General features: G+C 47.9%; 1 protein-coding gene across 2 annotated transcripts in view; it reads left to right on the forward strand.

Moving 5' to 3' along the window:
• Nucleotides 1-15,194, forward strand: part of tbce (tubulin folding cofactor E) — a 90,059-nt gene that overhangs the window by 18,343 nt on the left and 56,522 nt on the right. For both annotated transcript variants that reach the window (XM_072498499.1, XM_072498500.1), the window contains exon 4: nucleotides 1,619-1,801. In XM_072498499.1, coding sequence (XP_072354600.1) covers nucleotides 1,619-1,801 — 183 coding nt within the window. The remainder of the gene's footprint in view (nucleotides 1-1,618; nucleotides 1,802-15,194) is intronic.

Genomic DNA, 15,194 nt, shown 5'->3' on the forward strand with positions numbered 1-15,194 from the left:
TGTATCGCTTCGTATTTACAATCATTATCTTTCTCCATGTCTCAACACTGAGTGGAAAGGTGACCGGAAAACAGTCCATTGCCAATGCTTTTCCTCCCTATTGGTTGCTGAAAAATCTTGTTCTAATCTTCTCATGATCTGTACTGGGTGTTTGGGGACGGGAACTCTCTGTTGAGAAGGAGAATATGTCAACTCAGTCTGCCCTTGTACATCTACCTGCGAATAGCTTTGTCACTTACCTGGAGTACAGGTCCTCTCCTATCGTCTCATCGATAGAATAGCAGCTAAGACCCACAGAGGGGGAGAGAATGAATTTGTAGCAGTAACTTTATTCGCTGTAATAATAGCGAGTCACTGATGTAATCCTGTTGCACAAGCAGTTTCCTTTTATACACGCATCACACAACATATATATTATACATATATATTCAGTGTAAGTTTTTGGAATTATTTATATATATATATATATATATATATAGAATTCCAAAAACTTACACTAATCATTTTAGGGAAATAATTATTTATTAAAAGAATACATTTGAAAAATTCATACTCAGGAGTCAGGATGTAGGTTGTACACAGGAGACAACCTGTGTACAAAGGTAAGGTAGATTTCCCCCACCACCCCCCATTCTTAGTTTCTCTGAGACAGCCTCTTTTAGAACATAAAACATACAGTGCAGAAGGAAGTCATTCGGCCCATCGTGTCTGCACCGACCCACTTAAGCCCTCACTTCCACCTATCCCTGTAACCCAATAACCCCATCTAACCTTTTTGGACACTAAGGGCAATTTATCATGGCCAATCCACCTAACCTGCACTTCTTTGGACTGTGGGAGGAAACCGGAGCACCCGGAGGAAACCCACGCAGACACGGGGAGAATGTGCAGACTCCACACAGACAGTGACCCAGCGGGGAATCGAACCTGGGACCCTGGCGCTGTGAAGACGCAGTGCTAACCACTGTGCTAGCGTGCTGTCCCTAAGCACTAAGCCTCTGAGGGACCTTCTCCTTGATCCACTGCAGGTGTAACACAACATAGCAACTTGCTCTACTAGGTGCAGTAAACTATGTTGGTATGGGATTGGAGTCAGATATCAATTCTAACCAGTAAGGGTAGCAGGTTTCCTTCCCGAAAGGGACATCGGGAAATCAGTTGCATCTTTACGACAATCCAACAGCTTCACAATCACTTTCACTGAGACCAACTTTTCATCTCCAGCCTTTAAACTGAATTCAAATTCTCAAACTGCCCAGGGTAGAATTTGAACTTGTGTCTTCTAGATTATTAAGAACACAACTACCGCATCACTATTCCTCAACAGATAATATACAGTAATCCTTTCCTTCAGTATTCATATAAAATCAAAGACCTTCACCTCTCTTCCCCCTCCCCTATATAATCTTGAGGTATACCAGCTAGCCTGCCCATCAGTGTCCCCATCTCCCCACCAGCTTTGATGCCAGAGACCAATAGCTCTAGACACTGACTGCTTTCCTTCACTATTTGGGTGACAGTGGGTTGGCTGGGGAAACTGCTGGGAATGGGATTGAGCATGTGAGCTAGATTTGGAAGAAATACAATGACTTTAAACATCTGCACCTCTTTGTGTCAGTCACCCCACAGGTGGTTCGTTCATTCGCCCTCAAAAGGCAAACTTTGGAGTGGATTTTCTCTCGGCTGTGAGGGACCGCTATGGGCAGGAGGGCAATCAAGGAATACAGGACTGCCGGGGCAATCCTCTTCGCTGGGGCAAGAAACCTATCGAATTTTTGGGAAGCCAAGATGTTAAACAAAGGTAATCATAGAATGGCACATACACAAGTAGGACATGCAGCTTATCTTGTGTGTTCCATCTCTTTGACACATCTGCTCAATTAGGCGCAATCTCCTCCCTTTGTCAACATGTATGATATATCATACATTTGGCACAGTGGGGCGGCACGGTGGTACAGTGGTTAGCACTGCTACCTCACAGCTCCAAGGACCCAGGTTCAATTCCGGTTTCGGCTGACTGTGTGGAGTTTGCACATTCTCCCCCTGTCTGCATGGGTTTCCTCTGGGTTTCTCCCACAGTCCAAAGATGTGCAGGTTAGGTGGATTCGCCATGCTCAATTGCCCTTTAATTGGAAAAAATAAAAATAAAAAAATAAAAATATTAGGAGATGGAAAATAAAAGTCATTCTATTGGGAGATGGAAAGTTTAGGTTAGATAGGGTTATGGGGTAGGGTGGAGGCATGGGCTTCAGTAGGTTGTTCTTTCCAAGGGCCAGTGCACACTCAAAAGGCCGAATTGTTCCTGCACTGTGGAGATTTTATGATCATACGCACAGAACAAGGCAAAACATTTATAAATACAGACGTTGTCACCTGTTTTGTCTTGTTATCTTTCCTATCATGTTTATTTATATTTTTTGCTTCTTTCTATATTACCCATCCATGGATTTAAGGCATTTTGGTTCATTGTCTTTTCAGACTAGAGTTGCCAACTCTGATTGAAGGGCGGCACGGTAGCACAGTGGTTAGCACTGTTGCTGCACAGCTCCAGGGTCCCGGGTTTGATTCCCGCTTGGGTCACTGTCTGTGCAGAGTCTGCATGTTCTCCCCGTGTCTGGTTTCCTCCGGGTGCTCCGGTTTCCTCCCACAAGTCCCGAAAGATGTGCTTGTTAGGTGAATTGGACATTCTGAACTCTCCCTTAGTGTACCGAACAGGCACCATAGTGTGGAGATTAGTGTGGCGATTTTCACAGTAACTTCATTGCAGTGTTATTGTAAGCCTCCTTGTGACACAAATAAAGATTATTATTATTATTATGTGCTCCTTCTCAGCACCAACCACACCACTCTCCACCTCCCAATAAGATGACTTTTATTTTCCATCTCCTAATACTTTTATTTATTTATTTAAATTTTTCCAATTAAGGGGCAATTTAGTGTGGCCAATTCACCTACCCTGCACATCTTTTGGGTTGTGGGGTGAGACCCATGGAGGCACGGTGACAATGTGCAAAATCCACACGGACAGTGACCCCGGGCCGTAATCAAACCCGGGTCCTCAGCGCAGTGAGGCAGCAGTGCCATCTACTTTGCCACTGTGCCGCTCTTCTAATATTTTTTAGAATAAATAAACTGAAATTTTAAAAATATGGGCATGAGTTTTCTCCTGAGTTTTCCTCACAACAATGTCCAGGAGATTGTCTTGGCAGTCTGTTCTGCACTAAATATATTTTGGTAGTTGGTGTGTGTCCCATGTTGAATATTTTGTTTAGGACATTTAATATTAAGTAAAGAAAAATGTTAAGCGGATATGAAAGAGAGAACAGCTCAAACAAGCATCTGAAAGACAGCATTACGGATAGTGTAGTGTTCTCTCTGTACAACTCACAAGATGGAGCGGCACTATGGCACAGTGGTTCGCACTGATGTCTGACAGCTCCAGGACCCGGGTTCAATTCCTCCCCATGTCTGCATGGGTTTCCTCCGGGTGCTCAGGTTTCCTCCCACAGTGCAAAGATGTGCAGGTTAGGTCGACTGGCCATGCAAAATTGCCCCTTAGCGTCCAAATGGTTAGGTAGGGTTATTGAGTTACGGGGATAGGGTGGAGACGTGGGTTTAAATATGGTGCTCTTTCTGAGGGTTGGTGCAGACTCGATGGGCCGAAAGTCATCCTGCACTGTAAATTCTATGATTCTATGTAACACAAATCCACTGTATCATTACATTTCCATTTATTGTTTGGGAATTTGAGATTTGAACAAAGAAAGACGATAAAAAAAAGGGAGAAATTAGAATATGAGAGAAAGCTAGTTAGAAGTTTAAAAACAATAAGAGTTTTTATAAGTATTTATAAAGGAAGTGTGACCAACATGAGTGTTGACCCTCTGGAGAGGGAGTCTGGAATTAATAATGGAAAATAAGAAAATGGCAGAAGCTTTGAACAGGTATTTTGTGTCAGTCTTCACTGTAGAAGACTTTGAAAATTTCCGACAGTTCTGGTAAATCAAGAATGAAAGGGAGGAAAGAAGTTAAAACAATCACCATCACCTCGGAAAAGATGCTAGGAAAAGGTGCTATTAGACCAAAGACTGACAAATCCCCATGGTCTGCATCCTAAGGTCTTGAAATGAATGGCTGCAGAGATAGTGGAGGAATTGGTTTTCACCTTCTAAATTTACTTAGATCCTAGAAGTGTCCCAACGTATTAGAAAATAGTAAATGTGACACCTTTATTGAAAGTAGGGAGACCAAAAACAGGAAACCACAGGCCAGTTAACCTAACATCTGTCATAGGGAAATTGCTAGAATCCATTATTTAGGATGGTGTAGCAATATACTTAGAAAACCATAATGGGATCGGGAGAGTCAACAAGGTTTTGTGAAAGGGAAATTGTTTAATTTGTTGGGAGTTTTTGGAGAAAGTATCAAGCAATGTGGTTGAAGAGGAAACCTGAACTTGGATTTCCAAAAAGCATTCGATAAGGTTCTACATAAAATAACAGCTCATGGTGTAGGGGATAGCATATTAGCAGGGATAGAGGATTGGTTGGCTAACAGGAGGCAGTGAGTAGGGAAGAATGGGTCATTTTTGGGTTGCCAAGATGTAACTAGTGGAGTGCCATAGGGATCAGTATTGGGGCCTCAGCAATATACAATCTGTGTCAATGACTTGGATTAGGGACTGAATGTATGGTAGCTAAATTTAGCGATGATACCAAGATAGATTGGAAAGGAAGTTGTTAAGAGGAGGTAAGGAGTCTACAAAAAAATATGGATGGGTTAAGTGAGTAAGCAAAAAATTGGCAGATGTGGTATAATGTGGGAAAATGTGAACTGATTCATTTTGGCAGGAAGAATAAGAAAGCAGTGTCCCACTTAATTTGAGAGTGATTGCAGACATGGTACAGAGAATTTTGGGTGTCCTGGTACATGAATCACAAAAACTTAGTATACAGGTACAGCAAGTGATTAGGAAGGCAAATGGAATGTTGGCAATTACTGGAAGGATAGTGGAATATAAAAGTAAAGAAGTTTTACTACAACTGTACAGGGCCTGAGACCAAATCTAACTCACTCTATACAGTTTTGGTCTCCTTATTTGAAAAAGGGTATAAATGCATTAGAAGCAGTTCAGAGAAGGTTCACTCAACTCATTCCTGATTTGAGGGGCATATCTTATGAAGAAACATTGAATGGGCAGCACGGCGGCTCAGTGGTTAGCATTGCTGCCTCACAGCGCCGAGGTCCCAGGTTCGATCCTGGCTCTGGGTCACTGTCCGTGTGGAGTTTGCACATTCTCCCCGTGTTTGCGTGGGTTTCGCCCCCACAACCCAAAGAAGTGCAGGGTAGGTGGATTGGCCACGCTAAATTTCCCCTTAATTGGACAAAATGAATTGGGTAATCTAAATTAAAAAAAAAAAGAAAGGTTGAACAGCTTGAGCCTATACCCAAGAATGATAAGAATGTGAGGTGATCTTATTGAAATATCTAAGATCCTGAGAGGACTGAATAGGGCGGATACCTGGAGGTTGTTTCCTCCTGTGCGGGAGACTAGAACTGGGGGACACAGTTTAAAAATAAGAGGTCTTAGGGCAGCACGGTGGCGCAGTGGTTAGCCCTGCTGCCTCACGGCGCTGAGGTCCCAGGTTCGATCCCGGCTCTGGGTCACTGTCCGTGTGGAGTTTGCACATTGTCCCCGTGTTTGCGTGGGTTTCGCCCCCACAACCCAAAGATGTACAGGGGAGGTGGATTGGCCACGCTAAACTGCCCCTTAAATTGGAAAAAATTAATTTGGTACTCTTAAGTTTAAAAAAAAAAAGAGGTCTTCGTTTTAAGACCGTGATGAGAATTTCTTTTCTCTCTGTTGGTTGTTAGTCTGTGGAATTCTCTTCATCAGAAAGCAATGGAGGTTGTGTTATTGAATTGATTCAAGGCTGCTTTGATAGGCAAAGAGGTTGAAGGTTAAGGGGGCAGGCAGGAAGTTGAAATTGAGACCCCACAATCAGATCCGAGAGGGCTGAATGGCCTTCCTGTTCCTAAGTCCTGTGCCACAATATTGTTTAGCAAATGCCTGCTCCTGCATTGTCAGCCAATGCTGGATGGGTAGCACTTTCACCTCCCAATCAGGTTATGGGTTTGGGCTCACACTGCAGTTGAGGGAATGCTACACTTGCGGAAACGCTGTCTTTTGGATGAGACTTTAAGCTGTGTCCTTGGCTTCCCTCTTAGTTAGATATAAAAGATCCCATGAAGAGAAGGTGGTTTGTGGAGGAGCTGTTGTCAAGTGACAGTTAAACCCGAAACACTTCTTCAGTGTTTCCCTCCCTCCTTCCTCCTCTAATCAAAAAAAAAGACAATCACTGTAAGGGTCCCAGCCAAGTAAAGATCAAGAGGGAGACTCGAGGGCAGGTAGAAGTAGAAAGAAGTTGAACCGTGACGTCACAGCCTGCAGGTAAGTGATTGGCTGGTGACTGGTAAGTTGTTTTTCATTTCTCTGAGGTGTTATCAGTGGTTGCTGAGTGAGTGCTTGCTGAGAAGGGGAGTGAATGTTTTTAAAAACTTACTGTTGGGAGTTTCCAGCTGAATCCGGTCGGAGTGAGGACAGAGTGACTGCTGGTGAAAGGGCGCGAGGAGAGTGGCGGGGACTCAGTGAAAGAGTGCGAGGAGAGCGGCGGAGACTCAGTGAAGAGCGTTAGGAGAGCAGCGGGGACACAGGATAAAAGAGCGCGAGGAGAGCGGCGGAGACACAGGATAAAAGAGCGCGAGGAGAGCGATGGGGACACTGAAAGAGCGCGAGGAGAGCGGCGGAGACTCAGTGAAAGAGCATGAGAGCAGCGGGGACACAGGATAAAGAGCGCGAGGACAGCGGCGGGGACACAGGATAAAAGAGCGCGAGGAGAGCTGCGGGGACACAGGATAAAAGAGCGCGAGGAGAGCGGCGGGGACACAGGATAAAAGAGCGTGAGGAGAGCGGTGGGGACACAGGATAAAAGAGCGCGAGGAGAGCGGCGGGGACACAGCTGCCGGAGAAGCGGCCTTCAGATTTTCGGCGGGAGCAGTGGCCAGGGGTCTGTCGGGAAGGTAAGTTTTCCTCTTTAAAAACTTACCTTGAAGAATGAGATCACAGCAATGCAGTGACCTGATTGGCTGGTAAGGAAAGTGCTGCAATTAGCAGTAGCTGGGAGAAATTTAACTCTTTGTGTGTTGGTAAGTGTTGTGATTGGTAAGTAAAATCTTTATTCCTTTCACTTATTCATTATTTGATATATTTGTAATCAGTTAAGGTAAAGTGTAAAAACGGCAGGAGATCCCAGACCCGTGTTATGCTCCTCGTGCTCAATGTGGGAGTTCAAGGACGCGGCTGATGCCCCTGACTCCTTCATGTGCGGGAAGTGTGTCCAGCTGCAGCTCCTGTTAGACCGCATGATGGCTCTGGGGCTGCGGATGGACTCACTTTGGAGCATCTGCGATGCTGAGGAGGTTGTGGATAGCACGTTCAGTGAGTTGTTCACACCGCAGATTAGGATTGGTGAGGGAGACAGGGAATTGGTGACCAAAAGGCCGCGAAAGAGCAGAAAGGCAGTGCAGGTGTCCCCTGCGGTCATACCATTTTGGATACTGTTGGGGGAGATGACTCACCAGGGGAAGGCAGTAGTAGCCAGGTTCATGGCACCGTGGCTGGCTCTGCACAGAAGGGTGGATAAAAGACCGGCAGGGCTACAGTCATAGGGGATTCAATCATAAGGGGATTAGACAGGCATTTCTGTGGTCGATAACGAGACTCCCGAATGGTATGTTGCCTCCCGGGTGCACGGATCAGGGATGTCTCAGATCGGCTGCAGGACATACTGAAGGGGGAGGGTGAACAGCCAGTTGTCGTGGTGCATATAGGCACCAACGATATAGGTAAAAAACTGGATGAGGTCCTACAATCAGAATTTAGGGAGTTAGGAGATAAATTAAAAAGTAGGACCTCAAAGGTAGTAATCTCACGATTGCTACCAGTGCCACGAGACAGTCAGAGTAGAAATTCAAGAATAGTCAGAATGAATACGTGGCCTGAGAGATGGTGCAGGAGGGAGGGGGTTCAGATTTTTGGGACATTGGAACCGGTTCGGGGGTGGTGGGACCATTACAAATCGGATGGCCTGCACCTGGGCAGGATTGGAACCAATGTCCTAAGGGGTGCTTTTGCTAACACTGTTGGGGAGGTTTTAAACTAATGTGGCAGGGGGATGGGAACCAGATTAGGAAGTTAGAGGTCAGTAAAAAGGCAGCAACTAAAGCCAGTAAGGTACTAGATAATAAACTCAATGTGACTAAGGGGAAGAGTAGACAGGGAAGAGATGATGAACGCAAAGGGACAGGTGGTCTGAGGTGCATTTGTTTTAATGCGAGAAGTGTAGCAGGTAAGGCAGATGAATTTAGGGCTTGGATTAGTACCTGGGAATATGATGTTATTGGTATTACTGAGACTTGGTTGAGGGAAGGGCAAGACTGGCAACTAAATATCCCAGGGTATAGATGCTTCAGGAGGATTAGAGAGGGAGGTAAAAGGGGTGAAGGAGTTGCATTACTGGTCAGAGATGATATGATTAAGGAGGGCACGATGGAGGATTCGAGCACTGAGGCAATATGGGTAGAGCTAAGAAATAGTAAGGGTGCAGTAACATTGTTGGGACTTTACTACAGGCCTCCCAAAAGCGAGCGTGAAGTAGAGGTACAAATATGTAGACAGATTATAGAAAAATGTAGGAGCAATAGGGTGGTCGTGATGGGAGATTTTAACTTCCCCAACATTGAATGGGACTCATGTAGTGTTGGAGGCGTAGATGGAGCAGAATTTGTAAGGAGCATCCAGGACAGTTTTTTAGAGCAGTATGTAAATAGTCCAACTCGGGAAGGGGCCATACTGGACCTGGTATTGGGGAATAATCCCGGCCAGATGGTTGAAGTTTCAGTCGGTGATTACTTTGGGAATAGCGATCATAATTCCGTAAGTTTTAGAATACTCATGGACAAAGACGAGAGTGGTCCTAAAGGAAGAGTGCTAAATTGGGGAAAGGCCAAGTATAACAAAATTCGGCAGGAACTAGGGAATGTCAATTGGGAGCAGCTGTTTAAGGGCAAATCCACATTTGAAATGTGGGAGTCTTTTAAGGAAAGGTTGACTAGAGTGCAGGACAGACACGTCCCTGTGAAAATGAGGGATAGAAATGGCAAGATTAGGGAACCAGGTGGAATTGTGAGACTAGCTAAGATGAAAAAGGAAGTATACATAAGATCTAGGTGACTTAAAACTGATGAAGCTTTGGAGAAATATCGGGAAATTAGGACTAATCTCAACCGTGCAATAAAGAGGGCTAAAAGGGGTCATGAAATATCGTTGGCTAACAGGGTTAAGGAAAATCCCAAAGCCTTTTACTCGTATATAAGGAGCAAGAGGGTAACTAGAGAAAGGATTGGCCCACTCAAAGACAAAAGAGGGAATTTATGCGTGGAGTCAGAGGAAATGGGTGAGATTCTTAATGAGTACTTTGCATCGGTATTCACCAAGGAGAGGGACATGACGGATGTTGAGGCTAGGGATGGATGTTTAAATACTCTAGGTCAAGTCGGCATAAGGAAGGGGGAAGTTTTGGGTATTCTAAAAGGCATTAAGGTGGACAAGTCCCCAGGTCCAGATGGGATCTATCCCAGGTTACTGAGGGAAGCGAGGGACGAAATAGCTGGGGCCTTAACAGATATCTTTGCAGCATCCTTGCGCACTGGTGAGGTCCCGGAGGACTGGAGAATTGTTAATGTTGTCCCTTTGTTTAAGAAGGGATAATCCAGGGAATTATAGACATGTGAGCTTGACGTCAGTGGTAGGCAAACTGTTGGAGAAGATACTGAGGGATAGGATATATTCACATTTGGAAGAAAATAGACTTATCAGTGATAGGCAGCATGGTTTTGTGCAGGGAAGGTCATGTCTTACAAACCTAATAGAATTCTTTGAAGAAGTGACAAAGTTAATTGATGAGGGAAGGGCTGTAGATGTCATATACATGGACTTCAGTACGGCGTTTGATAAAGTTTCCCATGGCAGGTTGATGGAAAAAGTGAAGTCGTATGAGGTTCAGGGTGTACTAGCTAGATGGATAAAGAACTGGGGTGTTCTACAGGGATCCGTGCTCGGACCACTGTTGTTTGTGATATACATAAATGATCTGGACGAAGGTATAGGTGGTCTGATTAACAAGTTTGCAGATGATACTAAGATTGGTGGAGTTGCAGATAGCGAGGAGGACTGCCAGAGAATACAGCAAAATATAGATAGATTGGAGAGTTGGGCAGAGAAATGGCAGATGGAATTCAATCCAGGCAAATGCGAGGTGGTGCATTTTGGAAGATCTAATTCAAGAGCGGACTATACAGTCAATGAAAGGGTCCTGGGGAAAATTGATGTACAGAGAGATCTGGGAGTTCAGGTCCATTGTACCCTGAAGGTGGCAACGCAGGTCGATCGAGTGGTCAAGAAGGCAGACAGATGACTTCCGGGTGCGGCAATGACCACCTTTCGGCACCTCCCGTTGGAACGGACTGTTGGGCTCTTAATAGGAGCCCCAACGGCAATTTAAACGGCCAAAAACGCTGTGCGGTAAACCAGAAGGGAATCCCCCCGGACACACATGGAAAAGGGAGAGGATAGCGGCCGGATTACGGAGGATCCTCTGGAGCAGCGGCAAGGAAGGGAAGCTCAAAGCAAGATGGCGTCGGAAGGTGGCCGTTTGTTATGGGGCCCGGAGCAACAAGAGTTCCTGCGGCACTGTGTGGAAGAGCTGAAGAAGGAGTTGAAGAAGGAGCTGTTGGCCCCGATATTACAGGCGATTGAAGGGCTATAGGAGGAGCAGAGGACCCAAGAGCAGGAGCTTCGGGTCGTGAAGGCAAAGACTGCTGAAAACGAGGATGAAATACAGGGCCTGGTGGTGAAGGCAGAAACGCACGAGGCACAGCACAAAAGGTGTGTGGAGAGGTTGGAAGCACTGGAGAATAACTCGAGGAGGAAGAATTTAAGAATCCTGGGTCTTCCCGAAGGCGCAGAAGGGGCGGACGTCGGGACATATGTGAGCATGATGCTTCACTCGCTAATGGGATCGGCGGCCCCGACGGGCCCTTTGGAGGTGGAGGGAGCCTATTGAGTTCTGGCGCGAAGACCAAAGGCTGGAGAAATACCTCGAGCTATAGTGGTGAGGTTTCTCCGCTACAATGACAGAGAGACGGTCCTCAGATGGGCGAAGAAAACTCGGAGCTGTAGGTGAGATCCGCGTATACCAGGATTGGAGTGCGGAGGTGGCGAGAAGGAGGGCAAGTTTCAAGCGGGCTAAGGCGGTGCTTCACAAAAAGAAGGTTCAATTTGGAATGTTGCAACCGGCGAGACTGTGGGTCACACACCAAGGGAAGCACCACTACTTTGAGACGGCAGAAGAGGCGTGGACATTCATTGTGGACGAGAAGCTGGAATAGTCTGGCGAGAGAAAGAGCTTCTGGGACAAAGTGGTGGGGTGATTATGTGGGGTGAGGAAGGGGGGGGGGAGATTTTTCAATTTGTTAATTCTGTGATCCTGTAACTTTTCTCTCTTCCCCATGTTGGGGGGTGGGGGGGGGGGGGGGGGGGGGGATGAGGAACTGTGGGCGCCGGTGGGACGGAAAGGGGAAGGAGAAGGGAAATGCACCATTAGGGGCAGGGCCGAGTGGGAAACGGGGGCTTTGTTCCCGCGCTATGGTAATTGTGGCGGGAACGGGGACGCAGGAAGGAGGGGGCCTCGCACAGTGGGGGCCGAGGACAAGGGGGGAAGCCGAGGTCAGCCAGAGTTCGCTGACTTCTGGGAGCAACATGGGGGGTGCAACTACGCTAGAGGGGGATCTAGCGGAGAGGGGGGGGTTAACTGGGTTGCTGCTGCTAAGGAGAAGGGGGAGCTGTTATGGGATGGGGTGGTCAAGGCGTGACGGCACCGTCGGTGGGATATACGGGTACGTGGGAACCGGGTGAGGAGCTGGGTTAAAAAAGGGGATGGCTAGTCGACAAGGGGGGGAGGGGTAAAGAGCCCCCCAACCCAGCTGATCACGTGGAACGTGAGAGGGCTGAACGGGCTGATTAAAAGGGCACGGGTACTCGCACACCTAAAGAAATTAAGGGCAGATGTGGTTATGTTGCAGGAGACGCACCTGAAACTGATAGACCAGGTCAGACTACGTAAAGGATGGGTGGGGCAGGTGTTCCATTCGGGTTTAGATGCAAAGAATAGGGGGGTGACTATCTTAGTGGGGAAACGGGTACTGTTTGAGGCAAAGACCATAGTGGCGGATAGTGGGGGTAGATATGTGATGGTGAGTGGCAGATTGCAAGGGTGGTTCTGGTGAACGTATACGCCCCGAACTGGGACGATGCAAATTTTATGAGGCGTATGTTGGGACGTATCCCGGACCTGGAGGCGGGAAAGTTGGTAATGGGGGGAGACTTCAATACGGTGCTTGATCCAGGGCTGGACCGGTCGAGGTCCAGGACCGGGAGGAGGCCGGCAGCGGCCAGGGTGCTCAAGGACTTCATGGAGCAGATGGGAGGAGTAGATCCCTGGAGATTTAGTAGGCCTAGGAGTAAGGAGTTCTCATTTTTCTCCCATGTTCACAAAGTATACTCACGGATAGACATTTTTGTCTTGGGAAGGGCACTGATTCCGAAGGTGACAGGGACGGAGTATACGGCCATAGCCATTTCGGACCACGCTCCACCTTGGGTAGACCTGGAGGTAGGAGAGGAAAAAGAACAGCACCCACTCTGGAGAATGGATATGGGCTTATTGGCGGATGAGGGGGTATGTCTAAGGGTGAGGGGGTGTATCGAAAGGTACTTGGAGCTTAATGACAATGGAGAGGTTCAGGTGGGAGTGGTCTGGGAGGCGTTGAAGGCGGTGGTCAGAGGGGAACTGATATCCATAAGGACACATAAAGGGAAGCAAGAGGGTAAAGAAAGGGAGCGATTGTTGAAATAACTTCTGAGGGTGGACAGGCAATATGCAGAGGCACCGGAGGAGGGACTGTACAGGGAAAGACAAAGGTTACATGTGGAATTTGACCTGCTGACCACGGGTAAGGCAGAGGCACAGTGGAGGAGGGCACAGGGTGTACAGTATGAGTATGGAGAGAAGGCGAGTCGGCTATTGGCCCACCAATTGAGGAAGAGGGGAGCAGCGAGGGAGATAGGTGGGGTGAGAGTTGAGGAGGGAGAGATGGAACGGGGAGCGGAGAGAGTGAACGGGGTGTTCAAGGCATTCTATGAGAGGTTATATAAGGCTCAGCCCTCGGAAGGGAAGGAGGGAATGATGTGTTTCCTGGATCAGCTGGAAATCCCGAAGGTGGAGGAGCAGGAGAGAGCGGGACTGGGAGCACAGATTGAGATGGAGGTGGTGGTAAAAGGGATTGGGAGCATGCAGGCGGGGAAGGCCCCGGGACCAGACGGATTCCCGGTGGAATTTTATAGGAAATATATGGACCTACTGGCCCCGCTTTTGACGAGAACCTTTAATGAGGCCAGGGAAAGGGGGAAGTTGCCCCCGACTATGTCGGAGGCGACGATATCGCTCCTTTTGAAGAAGGAAAACGACCCGCTGCAGTGTGGGTCCTACAGGCCCATTTCCCTTTTAAACGTAGATGCTAAGCTCCTGGCCAAGATGATGGTGACGAGGATAGAGGACTGTGTCCCGGGGGTGGTCCACGAGGATTAAACTGGGTTCGTTAAGTGGAGACAGCTGAACACAAACATACGGAGGCTGCTAGGGGTGATGATGATGCCACCACCAGAGGGAGAGGCGGAGATAGTGGTGGCGATGGACGCCGAGAAAGCATTCGACAGAGTGGAGTGGGACTATCTGTGGGAAGTGCTGAGGAGATTTGGTTTTGGAGAAGGGTTTATTGGATGGGTACAGCTGCTGTATAGGGCCCCGGTGGCGAGTGTGGTCACGAACAGGCAGAGGTCTGACTACTTCCGTCTTTATAGAGGGACGAGGCAGGGGTGTCCCCTGTCTCCGCTACTGTTTGCATTGGCGATTGAGCCCCTGGCCATAGCACTGAGGGGCTCCAGGAAGTGGAGGGGAGTACTCAGGGGAGGAGAAGAACACCGGGTATCATTGTGTGCAGATGATTTATTGCTGTATGTTGCGGACCCAGTGGAGGGGATGCCTGAGATAATGCAGACACTCAGGGAGTTTGGGGAATTCTCGGGGTACAAATTGAATATGGGGAAGAGTGAGTTGTTTGTGGTGCATCCGGGGGAGCAGAGCAGGGGAATAGATGATTTACCGCTGAGGAAGGTAACAAGAGATTTCCGGTACTTAGGGATTCAGATAGCCAGGAGTTGGGGAACCTTACATAGGCTTAATTTAACACGATTGGTGGAACAGATGGAGGAGGATTTTAAGAGTTGGGACATGGTGCCCCTGTCACTGGCGGGTAGGGTGCAGGCGGTCAAAATGGTAGTCCTCCCGAGATTCCTTTTTGTGTTTCAGTGCCTTCCGGTGATGGTCACGAAGGCTTTTTTCAAGAAAATCGAGGAAAGTGTCATGAGTTTTGTGTGGGCTGGGAAGACCCCGAGAGTGAGGAGGGGGTTCTTGCAGCGTAGCAGGGATAGGGGGGGGTCTGGCACTACCGAGCCTAAGTGATTATTATTGGGCCGCCAATATCTCAATGGTGTGTAAGTGGATGGGAGAAGGGGAGGGAGCGGCGTGGAAGAGATTGGAGATGGCGTCCTGCAAAGGAACCAGCCTACAAGCACTGGCGACGGCGCCGTTGCCGTTCTCCCCGAAGAAATACACCACAAGTCCAGTGGTGGTGGCAACACTGAAAATTTGGGGGCAGTGGAGACGGCATAGGGGAAGGATGGGAGCCTCGGTGCGGTCCCCGATAAGAAATAATCATAGGTTTGTCCCGGGGAGAATAGATGGGGGATTTGGAGCATGGCAGAGAGTTGGGATTGTGCAACTGAGAGATCTGTTCATAGACGGGACGTTTGCGAGTCTGGGAGCGCTGACGGAAAAATATGCCCCAAGGGAATGCATTTCGGTACATGCAACTGAGGGCTTTTGCGAGGCAACAGGTGAGGGAATTCCCGCAGCTCCCGACGCAGGAGATTCAAGATAGAGTGATCTCAGGGACAT

The sequence above is a fragment of the Scyliorhinus torazame genome, chromosome 4 (genome assembly GCF_047496885.1).
Source record: "Scyliorhinus torazame isolate Kashiwa2021f chromosome 4, sScyTor2.1, whole genome shotgun sequence".
NCBI classification, from domain to species: domain Eukaryota; kingdom Metazoa; phylum Chordata; class Chondrichthyes; order Carcharhiniformes; family Scyliorhinidae; genus Scyliorhinus; species Scyliorhinus torazame.